The sequence below is a fragment of the Bacillus rossius genome, chromosome 8, assembly GCF_032445375.1.
Source record: "Bacillus rossius redtenbacheri isolate Brsri chromosome 8, Brsri_v3, whole genome shotgun sequence".
NCBI lineage: Eukaryota > Metazoa > Arthropoda > Insecta > Phasmatodea > Bacillidae > Bacillus > Bacillus rossius.
In genome coordinates, this window is record NC_086336.1 from 65,324,055 (window position 1) to 65,348,845 (window position 24,791).

Here is a 24,791-nt window from a genome sequence, read left to right on the forward strand (position 1 = left end):
GCGAAGCCTTCAATGTGCCGCAACACTGGCAGCATATTTGTGCAGTACACACTTTACAAAAACAATATTTCTTCAAAATTTTCAGTTGTAACAAGGTGCAAACAGTCACGGGATCGAAAGATAAAGGACATATCTACTAAGGTTAAATGGTTTTAAGTAAAAATAACAAAAAAAAAACGGCACAACACAAGCCGGAAAAGGCGCTACTTTGCAATGTTGTATAGCACAGACAACTGTAAAAAGAACTCAATGAAGTGACTAGAAAGTAGTATAATAGTCCATTGACTGAGTTCTTTTTATTGTAAAAAGAGTTATTTATATATATATATATATATATATATATATAAAACCACTAATAAAGAGTTCTCATTTTCAATGATTTCATGACTGAGGCCTTTTCTGCAGGGACTAATTCATTTACACGAAACTGTGTAAAATTCGCTTAAGGAATACAGATATGTGCTGCTGCAATAACTTAGGATGTGGACGATGTTTCAGTCACGTCACTCACACACACAGGTATACCAGTTGATGTTTTCTTGTTGGAAATATTTTTAAATTTGTTTAGTATTGATAAAATAAATTTTATTTACCATTAAATTTCAGAGCATCTAAGTACAGCAATGACGTTATATGTTAAAAAAAATTTGCTTTCTTCTAACTTTCTACTAGCTATTAAAATAACAAACCAAATAGTTTTATGGTTCACTGTCTTAAATCATTTCAAATACTTACAATATTTTGGTGTTATGAAGCCAAACTGGTGCTCGTCTTTTTTTTTCTGTGTGCAGATAAATACAATCCTCCCTTGCTTGACTTCCGATAGTCCTGCGACATGATGCTAACGAATCGTAGAGCCGAACTGGAATCTTGAGCGAGTAAGATGGGAACTATTTACGAGGGTGGTAACACTTCCTCGTAATCTTAGCTTACGGCAGCAACGCCGCAGCGCGCCGGGTCAGGAAGCAATCTTTCTTCGTCTCCTCTTTGACGCTTCTTCGCATTCCAAGATAGGAACCGCGAGTATCAGAGGCAGTCCGGCGCGCCCAGCAGTATGCTATAAACGCGTGCAGTGCCTTCGGTTTAGGAAGATTACTCGAAATTTGTCGCGGTGACAAAGGGGGGAAAAGAGACAAAGTTTCTGGCGAGGAACTACAATTTCTGCCTATTAAAACAGAATGGAGATTTGTCTATATTTCTTGGCTACAACGCCGTTTGAAAATGGCTAAAAATGGCAATTACAGTATGCTTTTAAAGCAACTTTCAATTGATATTTTCAAAATGTTATGCATTTTAAATGTTCACCAACATTTAAATTCTTTTAATGCGTCAACAGAAATGCTAAACGTGTAAAAGTATAGTAGTAATCTTCCGAATCCTGGATGACTGTATTAGAAAGTTAAACTCCATCTGATCGCTCTTAAGAGGAATCATCATAGGGAAATCCGCCTTTTCGGTAGTCTTGGTACGTGACGTGGTGGGAGGAAGGTTGAGAAAGTCAGTGGGGAGCAAGGCAGGCGAGGATGAGCTGTAAAATCAGCCGGTGGTCTGGGATGCAGGGGGTTTTGAAAAGGTCTTACAATAGCTTGGGTAAAGTGGTTGAGGTTGACCTTGAAGAGGAAAAAAAGGGGGGGGGGGGGAAGGTCCCAATGTTTCTATTCCCTGCGCCAGATTGTAATTTTCTGTATCTATCATCTTTAGTTACCGCCGCACAAAAAATAAATCTGTGAATCATTCAAAGCTTTCCATAAGGTAATGTATGATGAAGTGATAAATGAAAAATAATCACATAAAATTTAAAAATTATATTCAAAATAAAAAAAATGTCAAAACATTTGTTTCATAACATATTATTCAGATTTAATACATTTGCAGATCTTTTATAATAGAAACGGGTACAACACTTCTCTTACAGATATACTTAAAAATCGCCTACACAGTTGTGAAAGTAAAAAAAAAAATGCATATAAATAATATACAATTTTGTTGACTAAACTTTTTAATAAAATCCATAACTAGTAAATAAAAAACTTTGTGTACAATATTCAAACCATACACTTTACATAACAATAACACAATCTATAGTTGTGCAAATTATCTGTGTTAAAGAATGTTTGTAAAAAATATATAATTAACGTTTATTAAAATACCAGACACTTTTTTATTAAACCAAATAAAATAAAATCAATTATACTTATTTTGTAAACTTATATTATTACCCTTTATTTTATTTGTTGAGAGATAAACATGAAACAGTAAATTATAAAACCATTACAAAATGGAAATTTTAACTGTTAAAGATATTAACATTTTCAAACAACACTTTAAAATAAATATAGCGCGCTTTCGCGGTCATTGCTTTGCCTTTGGGTTCTAGCCGCGTCACATTGGAAGTTATTTCGGCGTTGCGGAGTGCATTGCAGCCTCTATCTTTAGGGAAGCAGCAGCAGTCATTTCTTACCTACTGACAGCAACAGTAAGTAATAGGTTACTGACGAACAGTAGGTAGTAGGTTACTGAAAGTAGGTAAGAAGCGACTTCTGCTGCTGCTCTGAAGATGGAAGCTGCAATGCACTCCGAAACGTCGGAAAGAATTTCCATTGTGACGCGGCTAGAACCCAGAAGACAAGAACATTTATTAAAATGTTTCTAGTTGATTTGATTACTTAATGTATTTTAGTAAATTCTTCCTTATTACCATAATGTTCCTGATTTGTTATGAAGTCGCTTGAAGTCTGATAATCAATGACTCCGACATCTTATCATGTGTATCATCGGCCAAACATTATTACATTTGCAAGAGGAATTACCTCACAAAATGTGCCAGCCAATTTCAAACTTACCATACTTAGTTTATCAAATACAGACTTATTATTACCTATAAATAAACACATGATCTTTATACAAACATTCATTTTTCAATTAGTATTTTTATACATTCTAGATAAAATGGCTTCTTACATTAAGTACTGGTTGAAATACACTCAGCCGAGTTCACCGATGCAGATATATCCCCCTAAATGTTTGATGCAAAAATAAAAATGTTAACACTGACATTGCAATTATCTTTTATTAAAATGTAAATACGAATAATGTTCAAGGAATATATCGCACATATCTATCGAATATTGGATTATTTCATATATACAATTTTGAGACTTAATCTCTCCCCACACAATGCTGAAATAGCAAGTTATAACACATCAAACGTATACTTATTGCAAACTGAAACCTTTCTTACAAGCTGAAACACTTTCCCAAAATGTACATGTTAATAATTTATGCAAAACTTGATACAACGATTTTATCTTTAGTGAAATTCTATCACATGCAATGTAGTAAGCACATAACTAATAAGTTACACTATCGCACTGAAAATGTATGTATGTAGTTAAGAACTGAACAATGCATAAAATGGCATAGCCTACCTAAAAACAATACAGCAATATCAAGCGTTTGTACTAAAGTATCAAATGCAAACGTCTTGTAAAGTTCAGGTGAGCGTAACATGTGGTATATTTATAATGACTTACATGAGACGATTTCCTTATGGATGGTGATAAATCAAATTCAAAGACACAATTTTCTTCTTGTCTTCTTTGATTCGGGTTCATCATTGTTGGCAATAGCTTGTACACTTTTATTTCTTTTGGAATTTGATGGTTTCTTGATACTAAGTTTGTGTTGTCTTGCAGCAAATTCGTGCATAGCCTTTGTAATATAGTCAGGATCTCGTATGGGCAACGACCGCGGTCGTCGTGGGTCTACAAGTTCTGGCAGCATATAGTTTAAGTAAAACTGTGTCAATTGCTGCTCCATTTGATCCTTCCAGAACAGATCATCTCTGTCAATGCGTGTGGTTTTAATTCCATTTGGAGTCCAGAGCCCGAAGAGGCAGTAATTACACCTTGTCACATGAAGTTGCCCTTGAACTTGGTAGAAAAAATGGTGATTCTTATTAATTTCTGTAACAGTTTTTTTGTCTCGAGATATGTTCCAAAATGTGCATTTCCTTTTAAGAATTAACTCATCAGGACTTAGAACTTCTGGCTTTACTCCAGAAGATGGACATTTTACTTCCACAATACCATCTCTTTCAATCAGTCCACCTGGGCTGGCGCCTAGAAATTGTATTTCTTCATCAACAAACAGTCCACATGCCTTTACTTGTACATCACAAGTCTCTTCCAGCTTTTTCACTGCCTCTTTTTCGTGATCTCTACCCCATATCATAGCATCTGTATCGAAATCCTCATACAACAATGTAGCCACCAATTTTTGGCATGAAGTATGTGGTTTACGCCTACAAATAGTGCCAAAATTAGAAGCTGTCAACAATTTTCTCCTAGTTTCTTTCCACAGGCCGCACTCCCTTTGTAAAAGGGTACCATTCTGCAGTTCCTCACGCTCTTCAAATGTAGAGGGTAAGGATTTTAAAAATCATTCCTTAGCTAGGTTGTAATCTTCGTAAGTCATGTCTGGCTTTTGAGATTTGGGATCACAATCACTTTCAAAGGGGAACCTTGAGGATTTAGAGCTGTAGGTGGTAATCTTGCGCACATACTTTTTTGGTTTGTTTCTATGTTTCAGTGATGACCTTTTATTCTCAAGTGTTTTGGTGTACTTTCCTGGACTACACTTGTGCATGAATTTGTGCAGTTTGTAAAGTGGTCTTCTCGTGTTATATCCTACTATGGCAGCATGACTCCGTCCACGATAGCTCCTTAGACAATCATTTATTCGTTTGCCTCCTACAAATTTGGCAACAATATTATTGAACTGCTCTGCTGAATTGCTGTCAACGTCCTTCAAGAGACTTCTTGCATTGTTCAAAATGCAACGGTTTTGGACATCCTCGATCAATGACAAAATTCCACTCTATCGTAGCTCTGGTATAAATTTTTTTTCCTCTTTGCCTGTACAAAAATATTTCTGACACCCCGAATGATCGCCACAGATGTGCCGTGGAGCATTCAAAGCATCTTCTCTGAAGTTTCGCAGCTGTTCTAGTTCGCTGTAACTCGTATGGCTCTTCCAATGCCGCACTGAAGACACAATTGCAGTTCTCATTCTTAACATGCTGCCAGCTAGAATTTTCCTCAAATTTATGTGCCGAAGTTGGCCATTGGTTGCAATTTCTTTCAATTTATTTGCATAATTACGTAGCACATGGTTTCTGCACTCAATTTTTACTACAGTGCGATCAGGATATGGTCGTATTTTTAACAGTGTGTTGTACACACTGCAGTCACCATCTGCGATAAGCGTACCGAATATCACTCCATACAGCTCAATACTGGATCGAAAACCCTCAGCAATTATGTCAGTTTCCATACTCCCTGTACTGTCATTCCAGTTTTTGTAGCAGCTATGGACTCTAATTTCCTTTCCATTCCTTTCTGCATACGCACATATAGAACAATATCGATTCCTCACACTAATGAAGAGGACCTCTCTTGTATAAAATCCTACAATCGCTGCCACTCCAGACAATGAACTGTAGCTGCCAGTCTTATAAGATCGTTTTGCATATGTCCCATCAGCAACAACAGTTAAAACTGGAATTCCATTAGCAACATAACCTCTTTCAATTGCAATTTTTGCTTCCCTTTTAACTGATTCTTGCATTTCTTCAATAGCTGTAGACTCCCAGCCATCGCACACTATGTTATGATATTTCCCGTAAGTGTTAACAGACATAGCAGGAACATCTATGGCTGCTGTCAACTCTTCAAGTTGGCGATGGCCTGCGCCTATACACATCATTCCGGCCACAATAGCAGTGTTCATATCCATTGCTTGTTTCGCTGGATCGTCTGTCTGCACAGACATTTTGACATTACACATATTGCAATGAAGGGTGAAAATAGATATTTGTCCATGTCGCTTCTCACTCGCTATGTCCATGTTATTTAAAGTACAACCAAAAGGACCATGCAAACTGACTTCTTGAAGCTTGTTAAAAAAATAATTAATGTCAACAATGCGACGGCCAGATACTGTGTACTTCAGAGATTCTTCAATTATTTTAAGAGATGTTGGAGGTAAACAAAAGCCAAGTTCTTCAGGAGGCTGAACACATTCTTTTATGTTCTCTGAAGATGTCTCAGTATTCATACGTCTGGAAACATAAATTGTTTAATTATTTTACCAAATCAAAATCCGTAAACAGAAAAAACATGTAAAAGATAATAATAAAGAAAGCCTCTTGAACATAATATTTTCTGTAGTATATTGAAGAGCTTACGAGAAACTAAAATATATTAATTTAGCACTGCATATGTTATGTCTACACCCATGTGGTCGATAAGCATACTTTGTTAACGTCGCTAAAACCGAAAACTAATAGACAACCTGCTGATTATTGCAAAATGCTTACAACTGTTTTAGTTATTAAACATAGTTAAAATTATAAATATTGTTTTGGCAAAACTGGGTTATTAACATTTTTAGATTACTAGTGAATATAATGTCATATGTTGAGCGGACATAGGACTGAATTGTATATTTAGTTGTAAAGCCCTTTCATAGCAAACATTATATAAAAGCTAGATTCAAGTTGAAATCTGTTAAATATGCTTTTATGGTAATAAAATGACATTAATTTGTGTAGCATAGGGTAGTAACATGTTATTATTGGTGACTGTAAGATATGGATGGACGCTGTGATAGTGTGAGTATGCGGAATTCCCCCGACCTCATATAAATATTTACTACACCTTCACGGTTGTACTGAAATAAGCTAAATGAGTATAGTTTCAGGTAAATTGCGTGTCTATTATATTGATTTATAAGTTCTTTAGTTATATAAAATTCTCTGACTATTCCACGTTTTCCTTGTTTTTCTTGATGATGGACATAATGATTCAGCAACCTTGAAATAATTTTTTCTTGTTTTGTTTTCAGACAGAATTCCTGAATTACCTACTTTTCATTGAAAACCAAATTTTTTTAACAGCCATTTGCTCTGATTTTTGTAATGACTCCCAATATAGATATTGGTGGAAAGTGTGTCTTATATTGTACATGTACACATGAGCATGTGTGTGTTCTCTATATCTCTCTAAACTATCAAGTGTACATAATAGCAAAATAATAAATGTCAGCTGATATAATTTAAATAAATTATTTTTATATAGATGTGTGTAAATAATGGTATTGTATTAACTTATAACAGTGGTAATATCTGAAATTATTTTTTGCTAGCAAAATTATACTAGGTTGCAAATATGATGGATGGTATTTACTTGTGCTATACATCTATATTTTTATAAGTAGGTATGACATGCAAACAACAAAAGAACACACATGTGTACAACCATAGAAACATGTTATTAATTTTTAGTAATACAGGCATTAATATCAGGCCCATTATAGTTGCACAGATAATTTTTATAATTGATATGTTTCTGTATTTGTGTTTTACTGTGTTTACACGTAATACCGAGTACACACACGTTAACATAAAATTATTGTGGTAAATGCAGTAATATCTATATGCAACAGTTTATATCACTATAACGTATGACTGTTCGATTTATCTTGTAAATAAGGTTTGTAGTTATTTTGAGCATTTAATTTAATATGAATTAATTACCCTCGGCTATTAGTCTCATGGATGAACATTAAAGTCAGTGTCTCTAGGTCTCCTGGTTTGCTACGTGTTACGAAAAAATAATGTGAAAAATATACTTTTTCCAATGTACCTTAATAATGTTTTCATTTAAGTCAATAGTAATAATGATAATAATGCACTAAAGACATGAACACATTTTTTAGTCTTCTCGTCTCTTAATTTTCAAGTCACTTCCATGGCATCCAAAAAGCCTCCTTCGGAATTCCAGGCTTACCTCATGAAAATGCAGATTGTAGAAACTTCACAATTCTGACTAATATAACATCCGAAATCTACCTCAATAATAATACTCAAGCTTCTGAATCATCAACATCGTAAAATCAAAATAAAATGTCTTGCTGAACTACTCCTGAATTTATTGCAAATACATCAATAGTGTGTGCACTAACCAAACTAGACCAGGTCATTTTTATGAAGTTCCTTTTCTTCTCCACATTAAAATTAAGGTAGCTTTCCAACAATGCGGTATTGTGACGTCATTCTCTGAATAGATTTTCTCATGCATACTTGCAAAACTGGATGAAAAAATATATGTTATTAAAATAACAGATTAAATGACTTAATCATAACATACCACATTTTAAAATAACATTTCCAATTGAAATTAGTGCCAAACAAAAACAATAAAATGTTAAATATGAATAACTATTGCTATGCTTAATGGTAAATCAATGTAACAAGGCGTGTACTAATTCAATGATCGTATTATCTGTATTATGAATCACATTATGTTTCATTAAAATTGTTGATAAATATGAAATATTTGCATTCAGGCCATATTTTTTGGACTTATCTGTACGTCTACCCCGAACAGTGTGCAGTACATAAAAAAAAAAAAATTAGTCCTATCTTTTGTAAGAAGTATTAAATATTTCTAACATTAAAATTAACAATCTGATATATGTATGAATAATTCTATGAGAGTGTATTTTAGTAACCTATGTTGTGTGAACCGCATGGGAAAGAGATCTAATAATTTAATGTAGGCTGGTATTCCAAGACACAAAAATACGGGTTCAAGTGTTGAATCTGCTACATCTGTACCCCAGCTTTATTCCTTATGCACATTGCCACTCCAGAACCCTTAATATAGGACACAGTCAGTCCCTTATTTTCAGGGGACGGATTTTGGTGTCCTATCCATGACACATATGTTGCACAAACTTCTGCACTTTTTTGATGATTTGGTGGGCCCGTGTCAGGCGGTATACACTCGATTTCATTAATGTTGGGGGACATACCAAGCGTATTGGTTTTTCAGATGAAACTTTATGATAGCAAAAATATCTTGGAAAACATTTAATATAGTAATTTAATAATAATAAGCAATAATCCTTACTTAAAACATACTTGAGAAAATTACAATAAAAATCTTCAATACCCCCAGTTTATTTTGCGTTCAGGCCTATATATCTTGTCTCGGTAGCAGAGTGGTAACGTGCAAGACACAAAGAAGCAAGAGTGTGGTTGGTAAAACGTTGCAAACTCAACAGTGGGAAAATATTTTAATTGTTTTATAAAACGTATTATAAAATTATGTACACTATAATGCATGTAAAATAAATTTAATAATATTTTTTAAGTAATTGCTATTACATGTATCACAGTCAATCGACGGGTTCTGTTACTTCACGTTAAAAAAGGTGTATGGCCCTTAGTTTTTTACTTTATGTAAAACTAAAATATATAATCACAATAAAAATCATCACATGTATATGTGCGCATAAATAATTAATTTTGCATCTTCTGTGCTGTGAAATATTTTTCAGTTACCAAATATTGATAAGAATTAAAAAAAATACATTAATACCATTCATCCTGTGTAAACCAGACACACTGATTTTTGTTGTCTTCCATTACTCTCATGTACCGTAAACAAAACAAAATGCTGTAAAGAGACACGTCAAGTAGCATGCTCGTTCTGCAATGCGTAATTGTTTCTAGCCTCACGCAAGGCACCGTTTATTAAAACGGCTGTGATCTGTACATTTACTGTTTACTGTAATTGTAATGTATTTTGGGCACGTTCTGTAATACGGCCTGGAGTTAGGTTATGGTTGCATCTCGACCTGGTAGTGATTATTTTGTACCTTGGAATACCGCCCTGTACTACTTAGCTGTAGTGATTTACTATAAATATTTTGCTAGTATATTATTTAACATTCGTTGAAATATATCATATGCCTGCATACATTCTTACATGCACGCATACCTGCATATCCAAACACATACCCAAATACATGTACACAACCGAGAAAATCAAATAATAATGCTCTTTAATTTAATACATAATATTTTAAACACACATTTTATAATCTTTTCTACCATAGTTGTCTCGATAGGTTATTGTTCCAGCGAGCTGAGCTATGGGAGTTATTTGTCAAAATGAAAATTCCTTCGCTCATTAGCATATTGATTGACTACTTGAAATTTTAGAAGTGTTTCCATGATTGTCATCTAAAATAATCTTTGAAGTTGGTTGCACGGGTATTAGCATTACAAAAAAACGATTAAAGCAGTATGTTAGAATATTCCTGAGAGGAAACATTTAGAAAGGAAAGGAAAGAAATTGGGCCTATGTAAAGTTCTTAGTCGTAATAAAACGAAACAAAATTGCACAAAAATATTATAATTATTTTAATTTATACTGGCACTTACAGCTCTGCATCAACATTAAAAATCTCTAGAATATTACTAACCTTTTCCTGGTTCATCAAAATTTTTCGTTTTACTTGAAGAAATCAAATTAAAACAATAAAATCCAGTTTCTCATGATATCCGTCCATCAAAACCAAAATCTAAGAAATTGTATATTTAAATACAAACAATAGCATACATATAATTTTATTCAACAAGTGTTCATTACCTCAGTATGCTATGTATTTTTATGTAAATAAATATGGCACATACGCGAGAAGTTCTTCTGATGGCACATCATGTGTTCCCTGGTGGATGTTCACTGGTGGCTCCAAGTTCTCGAAAGAGCTCGCGTCGGATGATATTCCCGCAGTTTCACCCTTACGTGCGCCTTTCCTGCAACAGTATTGTTGACGACAATCAACCTACATATAACATAAACTTTGATTACATAAGCGTATATGTTTATAGAAAATATTATACTTACACATAGTTACGTAGTACCTCTGGCCTGCGCCTCTTTTTCCTGTATGCTGATAAAAACAATCTGGCTTTGCTAGACTTCCGAGCCATTGAAAGCTACACTTCCTTCTTCTTGCGAGTTGTGAACCTCAGTTTTGGGAAAGCTCCACAGAAAGTGGTAACCCCCACCCCCTGCACTCTTCCCTATTGTTGTTGTCAGGCTCGGGCAGAGTCCTGCGCCCAGCAGGGGTCAGCTTAGCAGCTCCACAGGGGGGAGGGCTCTCGCTGTCTACACCTCTTCTTCTCTTCTCTGCCTCCCACCATGTTTCCCGCGCGACAATCATCTTTTTCGCCCAGCAATGTGTGCATTACTTTAGAAATACATAATTTTCATCAAATATATCAATTACGACAGTGAAGACACAGAAAGAAATTTATTTTATAAGGTTAACACTATGTTTCCAATGAAAAATATTCAATTAGAACTTCTGAAAATCACGCTGAAAACAGCTCAGAAACAGTACTGTCAATGCGGGATAAAACTTCACAAATCACAAAAAAAAAAAAAAAAATCACAAAAATTTAAAAAAAATTATTCACTAATAACGTTCCTTATACCATTTATGTTTATCAAAATTTTTATTTCTATTCAGTATTAAAATTACGCCATTGAGACTTGGAACCGCGAGACCCTGCAGCACACAATTTTAGCAGCTGTGATGAATCCTCTTAAGGCGATTGGTGCAGGGTGAAGAACAGTCATGCGTCAGAATAAGTTGAAAATTGGCTTATTTGCTTCATAAACGCTTGCTTATCAATACTATATAGTCAGCCGGATCGTATATAAGCTAGCGGGTGAGATATCACAATTTAGTGGCGAGACAGCTCTCGTGGGTGAGGGGTGTCGAAGTTGCTCCGCGGCCTGCGATCTAGCGGACATCGCTGGAACGTCTTGCAAAACTATCGTAGTCTCTCTCTCTCCCCACATTTGTCCGCGGAGCGGACAGAGGGAAACAAGCCACGAAGGGCCTTCTCCCCCATCCATTGTCAGAATCCTCGCAGCGCACAGCCGTGATGCGATAACCGGTTTTAGCCAGCCTTACTTTCGTTCGACCCTCAATGGCAAACGAAGACATAAACACAACCATTGTAAAATTCTGAACATATGAAATTTTTAACTTATTTAGAGTCGACTATGCTTGTGTTATAATATAAATACCTATCTATTTTTAATATAAAATGTATATATAGTATATTATAATATATGCCTATGTTTACTGCTGTAGACATTGTGCGTATCACCAAAAACGCGCAGTAAAGTCATCAGGCACAAACAGACTGATAATGGGAATAGATCAGTGGCGTAGCATTTGTGTGTGTGTGGGGGGGGGGGGGAGGGGGGGCGGAGAGGGCGGCACTTTGGCCGGGGCGGCATTTCACAGGTGGCGGTAACATAAAGTTAATGTTTTTCAAGGTTTTTCCCCGTAAATTTTTTATTGTTATTCCCATATATCCATGTACAATATTCAATGCATGGATATTGCAAGGTTTCTCAATAACTAATACTTAGGAAACTTATTTGGTTTCAATTTTAATTTAAACGAACATCTCTCCTTGCCAATTCTTTGTACTTCGCCGTAATGACTGAGCGTAACTCTTTATTTTATTCAATCGTGTTTCAATTTGATACGTCTTACAAGGTATCGATGACTTAGAAAAAAGCGAAAAACGAACACAAACTATTTCGCGGCCTTCATATGAAACTATACGTAGCGTACATATTGAATTTCTGCGTATCTAGTTTGCAGAGCTGTTCGTTTTATGTAGGCGATTTCTCTTTCTCCTATCGTTATTGCATTACGTTTTCTCTGTAATTTTTTTAATAGGTATTCTGCCATCTCTGTCATGTTTGTTTACCTGTAGAATAAAATGCAATATTATAAATTAATTTTTTTACAAACATGTTGTTCATATGTCAAAAAATGTCATTTTCAAATTTAAGGTTACTGTTATTCAATAATTACCATGCCCCAATTAGAAAAATAAGAGGACGGCAAATCTGGGATCCGCGCCGGGTGCTAGTGACCTGTGCTACGCCTCTGGAACATAGGCCAGTTCCCGAAACGTCGCAACAGTTTTGTCATTGGAATCCTACCGTGTTAGTCGGTGTTGTCGTTATGTTGTCCATATTACCTTTTTTTCCCATCGTTATTCGTATGTTTTGATTATATTTAGAATATTAAAACAAACATTTAAATGGCTCTAACTGTATGTACTAAGGGCGTAAAGGTGTTGTTTCGCGTGCGTATTATGGTCACCCATAGCAGTAAGGGTTCAATAATTGTTTCAGACAATATTTTTGTATAATATTTAGAACGTTTAAAAACTTTGGATGGATTTGCTGAACTATACCTGCTAAGAGGGTTAGAATTTATCAATCCCTCAAAACTTATTTTTTCATTATGTACAGCTAAAATGCGCGTATCGAAAATTGGTTTAGAAAATTTTTCGTTTTAATATTTTAAATGATTAAAAATTTTAATTGATTTGATACTGTGTCTAATAGTGGAGTTACGTTTTTTCCTCCACCCTCTCTGTTTTCTATCCGTACAGTAATAGTTAGTCGTACACAAAATTTTTTGGAAGACATTTATGTGGATAATATTTAAAAGGTCTGCATGAATTTTCAAAGCAACTGTTACTGTGGCTACTACGGTAATAATATTTTTTATCGTTTTCCTTTCGTCCATATTTTTTTGTCTTCCCGCTGTTATTGTTGTTCGTTTAATAATTGTTTCAGACCAATTTTTTTCATAATAATAGCCAGTTTACAATATTTGACACCAATTGCAAAAGTCTACAATTAAATGAAATTAATTTAGAAATATAAAAACTGTATGCAACTATTGTTATAAAGCTATTAGTATCGAATTCAAGAAATATGGGTGAGAGCTAAGAAATTCGATATCGTAAATGAGCTCAAATATTGTTACCAATTCCTCTTTAAAGACTTTATATTTATATAATACTAGCTGCCCGACCCGGCTTCGCACGGCTATACTAATGGAAAAAGAATTATGCCACATCTCCCATTTACAGTAATGGTAAATAATAAAAAATTCCGTGAAAATTTATTACAATGCTGTATAATGTACCGGAGAGAAAATGAATAGCACCGATGGTTTCCCGACTCGTGCACGCAACATAAAACTGATGTACCCGTACTTCGCTACGGCAGTCTACAGGCAAATCACTCTTGCGCCGCTCATAATACATGCCCCTCGTTGTGGGTACGCCACTGCCGCGCGATGCCTGTTGCCATGGAGACGCAGAAGGCATGAACAATGCAAAATACTGTTCTCATGCAGACAAAGTACCCACTGTTGCCTGGTTTTAACCACCTATGCTATGGGATCTAATTTTCGGAAAATGTCATCCTGCGTAACATAAGGAACATTACTGTGAAGTTTCAAGTCTGTAAAATATATATACTTGAAAAAAAAGGGCAATTTTTGATATTTAAAGTACTTGCAAAATTTCAACGGTGATGAGGACTGCACTAACAATGAAATAGCCGTTGCCATATAGACGAATGAAGCATCAACAAAGCAACAGCCGTTGCCATGGTGATTTCCTACCAAAAACTGGAAATAAAAAAAAAATTTAGGGGTGGACTACCCCTAACATTTAGGGGGATGAAAAATAGATGTTGGCCGATTCTCATAGATACCGGATAAGCACAAAAAATTTCATCAAAATCGGTCAAGCCGTTTCGGAGGAGTATGGCAACGAAAACTGTGACACGAGAATTTTATATATAAGATATAACACTTGAAGACTAAATATCGAAAATAAAGGATGTTTTTTCTTTCTCACTATTTTTCTATTCACTTAACTCTTTTTATGCATAGACATAAAATGATTAGTCATAGTGGTTAAAGTTAATCCTTTGCGTGAATATTCACTTGCACCTAACTCGCTGAGCGTCGGCAAGTGTAAAATAAGTACATATTTCACTAGAATTTGATTTACTCATAATAAAAATTCATAACTACACTCCTAACCTAAAAAATTGTTTCTGTTATTGATCCATCATTAAATTACCAAACTGCGGAGGATACACAATCACTATGTTGGGTTGGAAGGTTGTTAGCGTAAAGCTTTTTAATTTACTATTTTCTTTTATTGCTAACAACATTGGCATTCACAGGTTACAATAAATAATTAATATTGCACGACAGGTACAAAACTTGTACATAGGTATATATGCCATACACTGCCACGCATTACTAACAATTAAAAATTAAAGGACATACATTATATGAACATGAACATAAATTGAATATATGCAAGCACTCATTTTCTTTAGCCCATAGAAATATATTTTCCATGATCAATTTGTAATTTATGAAGTACTTATTTGACATTGTTGAAAGTTAGATTTATTAATTAATATTGAAGATATGCACAATTTGCATAGTAAAATAGATATTAATTATTGTATTTAAAGGCACACACGTACTTTGACATGTATATGAATCTTAGCTTACCACAAAAAGTCGAAAATGTCATTCGCAGCATACCGCAGAGAAAAAAGTGTGAACCTCTATTAATTTATCAAGCCTTCCAAAAAATACAGTGCAGTGGTTACATAATGACATTACAATAAACAGTAAAATAAAGACTCATGTGTACTTAAATTAAGAACAGTTTTATTTCTAATTTTGTTAAAGCATTTTAATATAGTGTGCAGCACTACATGTACATCCCAAGACTGATAACACACCACTTCCAAATGTTTGTTTCTGTTTCTCCACCTTCTAGAAATTTTACATAGAATGAACTTACTTTCAGACTGTTATTTTTAACTGTAGTCTGGAGATTACACCACAAGTCCATGGAAAACATAACGTATTTAAAAGAGAAATATGTATTATTAGTCTGGATTGCTTTCTCTAAATTACTGATTAAATTTTCAAATACAACAAATTATATACTAACAATAATAAAACTAATTAGATTCAAGAACAAAAAGTGTCACATAACTAATAAATTTTAAAATGTCTTCACTTCTTTGTTAAGTTTCTTTGACTTTGCTTCTTCTATGTATTCAGGATCTCTGCATTTCAGTCCACGAACATTCCTCGGGTCAACAATCTCAGGAAGAACACAGTTAAAGTAAAACCGTTCTAACTTCGGAAGCATGTCTTTTTTCCAAAAGGTCTCGTCGCACTGAACGTGGACGAATTCGGTATCAAAGTCACAAAATAAAATCAGCACACACTGCTTCCTTTTCGAAATATTCAATTGTCCTTGAATTTGGTAGAAAAAAGGATGTGTTCTTTTCCGTTCCAACATGTCTTCACTGTTAGTGTGAACACCTATGTTTTTTACTTTGGAAGCCTCTCGTATAGATTTTACAGGAGAATTGTTAACTTTAAGGTTGTTGATGGAAGGGAAACATTTAACTTCAATGATAGTGTCGTTCTCAACTGTTCCATCCGGACTTGCTCCAAGATAAGGGTACGATGGGTGAACAAAAAGTCCACAAGGGGACACTTTTTTTTGGAACTTATTTTCGTAAGCTTTAATTGCGGTACTTTCATGCATACGTCCGTACCGTATTGCGCCTGTGTTGATATCCTTGGGGTTCACTATTGAAACCACCATATTGTGGCAAGATGTGTCACATCTCATTTTGCAAACTTTAGAGAATGACGATGCAGTCAGTCTGTTTAGTCTTGCTTCCCTCCAAACAACATTACAATGTTGGCCGACCGTATTTCTCTCCAGTTCATGACACAGATGTTCGGAAGAAACTGAACTTTCGAGCCGCTTCAAGACCTTCGTTTTCTTTCTCTCCATTTCCTCTGTAGAAATATCGGGTTGGGAAGCTTCGGGTCCATAGTCACAATCTGGCTGAGAAAATACACATTTTCTTTTGGCAGATCTACGACTGTCAGATAACCTTCTTTTGCGATTCCTTTCAACAGCTGTCGCGCGTGCATTTAAAACTCGCTTTGTCACTGAACCTGGGCTACGACCTAATAGAGTTTTTACTGGTGAAAGGTGCCAGTTCGGACCTTTGATGTGTGACAGACTAGCACCCAAGCAGCACCTTTTGTACCGACCACTTTTTGAGACATCTGTCCGTTTGCCACCGGAAAATTTTGAAATCAAACTCATGAAGCGTTCTGCTTGGTTAGTTGTTTTATTACCTAACAACTTGTCAGCCTTGGTAATGAGTGGGTCTAGTGCTTTCATTATAGCTGGCCATATAGTTGTTGCAGACATAATTGGAACATTGTTTAGCTCGCCCGTACCTTTCCTAACACAAAATGTGTCTCGGCAATTCTCGTGATCGCCAAATACGTGGTAAGGACCATTCTTCAAATCTTTTTGCAGCATAGTACTATTGCACTCTTTATTTGCAGAAGCAATAGCTGCTCGTGCCCCTCTCGTCAATCGAGGAATTAACTGGGACAATTGACGCCTTGCAGTGATGACGTGAGTGGTATCCTTGGTAATGGCATGTAGTTTGCTAGTGTAGTTTCTTATCATATGGTTGGCACATTCCAATTTCACTACATGTCTACCATATGAAACACCTCGCTGAATCTTCAGATACGAACTTGAATCACCGTCACTGATAATGTACAAATAACGTACCCCATGCATCGATTCGCTTTCTTTAAAACCTTGTACAATAATTTCTTGTTCCATTCCTGTTGAAGTTCCTTTATAATTTTTGTAGCATTTATGTGGCCTGGATTTGCTGCCTGGTTTTTCTTGGTTGTTACATATATAACAATACTTGTTGCGTATTCCAACGTACAGCAAACCATTAGTTTCGGCTCCAATTATGCAAGCCTGCAAAAAAATGAAATATAAATAGGAAATATATAAAAAATACAAACATTGCCATTAAGCTCTTTGTTTGGAATAAACAAACAGAGGCGAAAGTTGCGTAAAAAAAATTCATTATTGCGGCTTGTGGTACTAAGAAAAACAGATGTTTCTGTATGTACATGTGATAAAGTTTCAATTGCATAGTTCAATTAAATAACAATGCAGTTCTTAAGATTAAGTGTATTTATTGGTGTTATACAATTAATGTAAGATTAAGTGGTTACCGACTCCGTCCTCAGTAACTTTTTGAGTAATGGCTCTAACATTGAGGCTGTGACTCTATTCATATTTGTGTGAAGCTCTGGAGCCGTCGCTCTGGCCCACTTGCGAATGATTTGCGACGCCCGCCGACAGCTCTCTACATGTGACACACTCAATGGAAACGCATTATGTTGGGAAAATGGAAAAAAAAGGTTGAAAACAGTTTTTGTGTACCTTATGTGCGTAATTTTATTGTTAGAATGCAGGAATATAGTTATATATATATCCAAGTTGCAATTTGATTTAATTATTAATAAGTGATATAATGATAAGTTATAACGATGTAAAAGTTATAAATCTACGGAATGTCTAGCATAGAGCTTTCATATGACACGAATTTCCCTTAACATTAAACGTATTTATTAAATTAAATATTTGGTTCGAAAAAAAAATTAATAGGAAACCTTTATCACATAATAGGCTATAGTCGTGCAATGAGTGTACTGTAAAGTGTCTTCTAGTGTGGAGTTTGAGATGGAGGGAAAGAGTTTTCACGAGTTTAAACACGGCTACTACCACCATTGGTCTTCACGCCGCATATGTTTAGCTATCAGACACGCCTACATTTAACACTCAGTGACCCTTCCTTACTCCGTATGTAAAAAATATAGTTTACCTTGTTTTAAAATAACATATACGATTAAAACCAGAAATAATAATGCTAGTATTATTTTGAGCTGACCTGATTCTTGACAGTAACAGCAGGAAAATTCACAGGATAGCAACAAATTTTAATTGTGTACAGAAATTTTTTAGCTTATTGCATTTGCAAAAAAAAATGTATTTATTACATTACAAAAAAATGTGTACAAAACAGGCGTATAAATGGGTATTTGAAATTGTTTTATTGTTTTAAAGTATGTGGATTCGAGTTCTGGGTAGTAAACACATTGAAATTAGTTAGATTTATTTCCTACGAAACTTTACTTGCATAATTTTGGCAGAAACATTATAAGCCATTACAAATAAACACAAACAATATATATAAAAATTCTAACAAATACTTACAACTCCTGATTTTGCAGTAAAACCATGGCCGTATGATCTTGTACACCAACCGCCATTTTGATAGACTGTAATGTAAGGGATTCCATCTTCATCTATGTTGCCCTTCTTTAGAGCGATTTCACGTTCTTGGACTCCATTAGCAAGCATGTATTTTTCCAGTTTGTCTTCCCATGCCTAAAAATATAAATAACAGGTTAGTTGTTGCTGTTACCTTTATTTTGATTCATTACAGCCAATGACAAAAAATATTTATTTCTGCAGAAAAATCATCTAATATGTACTATTAAATGAGCAATTATTGTGTGTGTATGTGTATATGTAGGCCCTATATATAGACACACATATGGGCAACTCCGAATCGGCTCTAACTATTTGATGAAAATTTATATTTAGTAAACGTGTTGCCTTTAAAGTTTATCTTAATAGGTATCTTCCCTGAATAAAAGCGATTTTAAAGCAAAAAATATAAGACGCGAACGATGCTCGGTCGCCCAGGTACCAATATTTATATTATGCAAAATAAAAAACAAACCATAGTGCTTTTTCCTACCTTTTCAACTCGCTGTTCATGTCTCGTCCATTTCCGTTTACTCATTACAGGGACTTCCATTACTGCCATCATTTCTTCTACTTGTTGGTGTCCAATCCCAACTGATAATGATCCCCACACAAATAAATCATTTAATTCCTCTTCTTCTTTTTCCGTTGAAATTATCCTTGCTTTTCACACATCATGCATTTATAAGTGAAGTAGCTGACAATGCCAATTCTTTTTTCGGACTGAAGTTCAAAGCGACCTGTTGTGCACTGTAGCACATGAGTAGCTAAAGATGTGAGTTGGTTTAACATGTGACTCATATTTACAAAACGACGTCCTTGAACGATTTTTTCTTTCATTGTCACAGTTTCAGCAGTTTCATTTGGAAGAATTTCAACATTCGATACTTCTTCACTTGGCAAGAATGAGCAATCCAATCCAGAAATATCCTCGCTGAAAAAAAAATCAGTTTAATCACACGTCTGTCATTTGAAACTTTTATTTATCACAGTGAACTGTTATGACAACATACAATTTAAAACGAATTTTACTTAGTCTGTGTCACTCCACGTTTTAACACTATGTTTATTTTAATACGCCTTGCAAGATACAGTTGTCACAACATCCGATTTCCATGTGCCTGCTTCTCTAAGTACAGTGAACTTTTTTGCTGCAGCTTAATTACTTATCTATTCGTTGAAAAAAAAATGCTAATAACCAAAAAACAACTCTTCTTATGCGTAACCGACTCGCAATTCATTGCTGTCTAAAAATTGGTTTTATTGTGTTGGCGAGGGTGGCGGACGACTGTGCTAGCTTGGTGTCATCAATGAGTGAACGGCTGTTGTTATTACATTCTTACCCAGCTTCCCACCAAAGCTTTGCATGATTTCAGATGGTTACTTTGAATATTTTAAGTGTAGTGGAATACCAGGTGATTTAGAGAGTTGGTGCTTTAGAATACTGATAATGAATTTTATAATACTACTGTATGTTATCACTAGGAACACGATAAACTGTGAAAAAGTTGTGTAAATTTACACAATAGTCTGCGGCAGCAGAGATTCCACCGATGTTAGTGTCCTTTTGCACCTACAAAGTTCGTGAATTCTTTCACTCTATGCAGAAGTAAAAGTTCCATCAAAAGTGTTAAATTTCTATGAATGGGTAATTTTACCAGACTATTTTTATATTAACGAGTATATGTTGATACATACTTAATGCAGGGGTGAATTTCATTTTCGGCTAGTAGTTAACTTACATGAAGTGCATTTATACAGACAGTGTATGCTATTTTTTTAAACCGAGAATAAATCACTGTCAATGTATGACAGTCAACCATGATTATGAGGTTCCCTAACATTTTGTCACCAGATTATTTCATAGTTATATAACGCGATAGGAGGTTTGGAACCCACAACCACTCAATAAGTTACCTAAGAAGCATTCTGACAAATCGACCAATCTATTTACATATAAATTGAATTGCAAATAGGGAATTAAAACATTTACAACAAAACACTTTTTTCTTTATAAATAAGTCTATGCATGAACAAGTTTGAACGAAAGACATTTAGATTTTCTTGATACACAAGGAATTTTTGAGTAAAATTACACAACCTGCAGTATTTTTTTTGCATCCGCTTCAAATATTTTTTTTGCTTGTTAACTTCTAATTTATAATGCTGATAAACTAATTGTAAGATGACTTACACACTACACACTGACTTTATCTGAGGGAGCCTCAAAATCCTCAGTCAGAGTGGTACTCGAACCCATCATCTGTGCCTTACATAACACTAACAGCACGATCCTCGCATCATGCTTAGGTAACAAGCACTATACGAAATTATGTAATTAAATTACTTACTCGGTTATATTTTGGACGTTACCGCTGGTGGTGTCGTGATCGCCCTGGCATACAGGTGGTACGTAGGCAGACGTTTCCATCTGTGTAGCAGCAGCAGGAGCATAATCTGTCAAACTGGAAGATGTCCTGTGGAATTAATTAATAATATTAGCACTTTTGCACAGCTAAAAATGTGATTTTATAATACATACATGTTGTGCTGGCAGAATTTTAGTGAAGATGAACACACTCAAAAGTTTGCAATCTTACCTTTCCACAGAGTTGAAACCAGCATTAACAAATTCTTTGTATTTTTCCTTCAGTCTTCTTATGCACTTCGACCGTTTAGTTCTTTTACGGATCTTGCTGAATGGTGTCTTTTTCGGCATCGTGTTGGTATTTAACTTCTATCAAAAATGTAACAAAAATAATTTCGCTGCACGAATTTTTTTCCACGAAAACCTATTCCTTGCTTGAGCGACGATAGCCTCCATCCACTACAGAGCGTAGCCTTGTCTGACAGTGAGACGCGGTGTCATCGCCCGCCTCAGCCTGCCTCCCTCTACTCCCCCTAATTCTGTCCCTTTTACACTCCATTCTTCTCCCTCCCCCCTCCCTCATTACAGCGGCTGCCGGCCGGATCTCCGCCTACGTGGTTCCAAGGAGCGCCACCAATTTGCGCCACGCCGCAGGGACATTCTTCCCGGCAAATGAAGTTTTCACGCGCAGTGCTAGGAATATCACTCCAGCGTATGTGTTTTGAGTCAGGTCATCTCAAAATCAAAAGGATACGAGAATACATGCGTGACTCAATGGTGTGTCAGATAGTATCTTTTAAACTTCATTGCAATTCTTTCGTAAAATATATTTTAAAATAGACCGGCAAAGAGCCATGGAAATTTTCAAAACTCAAATGCAAATTTAACAATTAAAAAAAGAATATTCTGTATTTCTTGGTCCGACAAATTATTTGTACAATCATTACTTGAACTATACTTAAGATAATCATTCTTTAAGTTTTCTCTTTTTTTTGGTGGTTCGGCAAAAAAAAAATATGTTTACAAGAACATAACTTAGTAAAAAAATTATTAAAAAAATAGGTAATTTTCATTTTAACTTAAAAAGAAGATTAAAAAGTAAATATGTACTGTTCAATATGTTTTGTCGTAATATTTTCCATGCACCAATCGCCTTAAGGCAATGAAGGGTCTTCATGCATATGGTACTTCGGTGACTTATTATCTCCGATGGGTTCAGTGCTACATTTTCACTAATTGGCATGAAGCGGTCGTTGATGATTGGCAGGTTGTTAAAAACATAGATATTTTATACATTAAAAAAGTTATTAATTTTTCCCTTTCTAAAGAAAATGCATAATTTAATAAATATATCGTAAAAAATGTGTCTTTAAAGCAGTTGTCAATAATGGTCTAGTTATATTAGCTCCATGATTCTACCGCCTGAACACTGCCCCTGTCCCGTCCCACCAGTCAAGACGCACGCGCTTTCACAAATATATTTTTGTGTTCCGACAAAACTGGACATACTGACAGGCGATCACATGACACGTGTATTTATAGTTTCATATTTATGTGCACGACGAATTCAGCCACCTCATATATTACAAATTCCCTAAATAAATTGTTTTCAGAAGCCAAAGAGGGCAACGCTGCAAACGACAAGAAAAATTCAATTATGATACTTCATATGTTTGTTCAGATCTTTTTATGGTCGAGGACTGTGAAAGAGATCTGCAGGCGGAACTAATATTTAAATCAAGTCATAAATGGCAGCAACAAATCAGTACACACTATACTAGTGATAATTCAATATATATGCTTGAATAGTTGTGTAGCATCAATAATTACAACATGTTCTTTACTTTAAGGCACTCATGCTTTTTCTTAGTACATTAGTTACCAATATTTACATGAAGTCATACATTTTATATATAGGTACAGTTTATTTACAACAATTTTATTTCGTGTGAGCGAGCATGTTTGCTTGTGAGTATATACAGTAATTATTTTTCAGTAGTTTTACGGTTTGGTGTAGGGAAAAAATTGTAAAATAAAACACGTTAGCGCCTGAAATTTTTTGCTTCTCCAATATGTAATTGTTCAATATATGTACATTTAATAGAACTTGCAATGAGAATAATCTCAGGTACATAAAGCAAACATAAAAGCTAAGGCAAGCACACATACGCATATTATATATATATATATACTGTATTGATTATTGTATTGAAAGGTATTTTTTATTTAATAAGCTCCCTTTTTAATTACATAATCATTTTTATTTACAATTATTTACCATGCAATCATAATATTTTTTTTTCAAACTGATTTCTTTCTTTCTTGTACATTGTTTGTAATTTTTAAAAATTAAGCTAGTAATAATAATTATAGGCTCTCATAGTATTTACTTTGAATCTGATAACTTTTTAAGAATATTAAATGATTTGATTAGAGTTTTAGATAATTTAAGATAACTGTACGAACTATACATTTAACCCTTAAAAAAGTCATTAACAACAGGAGTAATTCATTCATATCGATAGCTAAATTATGAAAGCAATTATACATCATCATGCCAAATATGATTACAAACCTAACTTCCCGAGTAGCTTGCGCAAGATTTTTGTTATTATGTTAGATTTTATAATAAATCCGACATTCGTATTCAGAAGCTGGCGCAATATAGCATCGTGCTAAGGTAACAATTTCATAAATTGTCTAATAGAAATTGAAATCTGAATCTTTTAGGATGATGCTTGTCCATGGCTTTGTTTTTCACTATATTTCTGATTGCGAATATGGCCACAACATTTATGGTAAAACACTTTAAATCTGGAAATTTGTAAACAAAAATATTAATTTTTTAAAGCATACAAGTAAGAAGACTTCAAACTGTAAACAATTTTACATAGAAATCAAAACTGTTGTTTCACACATAAATAGAGGTAGAAAAAATAAATTTTTAACAGTACTGATAATAGGTATCAAAGGAGCAAATATTGTCTCCATTGGGATATTACGCCGTCTATGATACACGATTTATTATAAAAATTATACAAATTGGACATTCAAATAACTTTTAGGACAACTGTAACTTTGTTGTAGACAATTTAAAAGAGGGATTTATTTTTATTCTGAAATTAATTGTGGATTGAAAAACTTGCGCCAAAATGTTTGTCTTGTTTCTGCTCCCATTGTCTTAGTACATTGTTGGCCTGAATGAGTCTGTTTTTTACTTAGCACGTGTCTTTCATAGTTGTGGACTTCGCTTGAGCTCTTGTTATCCATTCTGGATCTCTGATTGGCATGGAGTGTGGGTGGCTGGGATCAACAAGCTCTGGTAATATACAGTCTGTATAAAATTTTGTCAAGTACCGGTATGGTTCCATTTCTTCTTTCCAGAAATTGTCGTCTCTCCGGATCTCTAAAGTTTCGACACCCTTTGATGACCAAATACAAAAGAGACAATAC

At 34.7% G+C, this 24,791-nt stretch overlaps 2 protein-coding genes across 31 annotated transcripts in view; both read right to left on the minus strand.

Annotated features, from left to right (window-relative positions):
* LOC134535104 (uncharacterized) overlaps positions 1-24,791 on the minus strand; it is a 305,166-nt gene that overhangs the window by 79,776 nt on the left and 200,599 nt on the right. The window contains exon 1 of one of the 30 annotated variants that reach the window (XM_063374016.1): positions 21,322-21,744. The exons of the other annotated variants lie outside the window; for them this stretch is intronic. Coding sequence (XP_063230086.1) covers positions 21,322-21,401 — 80 coding nt within the window. The 5' untranslated portion in view covers positions 21,402-21,744. Of the gene's footprint in view, positions 1-21,321; positions 21,745-24,791 lie in introns of those variants that run through there. 30 annotated transcript variants of the gene reach the window in all.
* On the minus strand, positions 14,227-21,020 carry LOC134535106 (uncharacterized). The gene is made up of 3 exons (XM_063374018.1): positions 19,464-21,020; positions 18,914-19,087; positions 14,227-17,605 (listed from the first exon to the last, which is right to left on the minus strand). Exons 1-3 carry the CDS (start codon positions 19,533-19,535, stop codon positions 15,791-15,793), a joined length of 2,061 nt encoding a protein of 686 aa, XP_063230088.1. The 5' UTR covers positions 19,536-21,020; the 3' UTR covers positions 14,227-15,790.

Coding starts and splice junctions, on each gene's coding strand:
- LOC134535106 (XM_063374018.1), bottom strand. CDS start 19,535: ATGATGGCAGTAATGGAAGTCCCTGTAATGAGTAAACGGAAATGGACG. Junction 19,088..19,463: donor ATGAACAGCGAGTTGAAAAG/GTAGGAAAAAGC, acceptor TTATATTTTTAG/GCATGGGAAGACAAACTGGA. Junction 17,606..18,913: donor TTACTGCAAAATCAGGAGTT/GTAAGTATTTGT, acceptor ATTTTTTTGCAG/GCTTGCATAATTGGAGCCGA.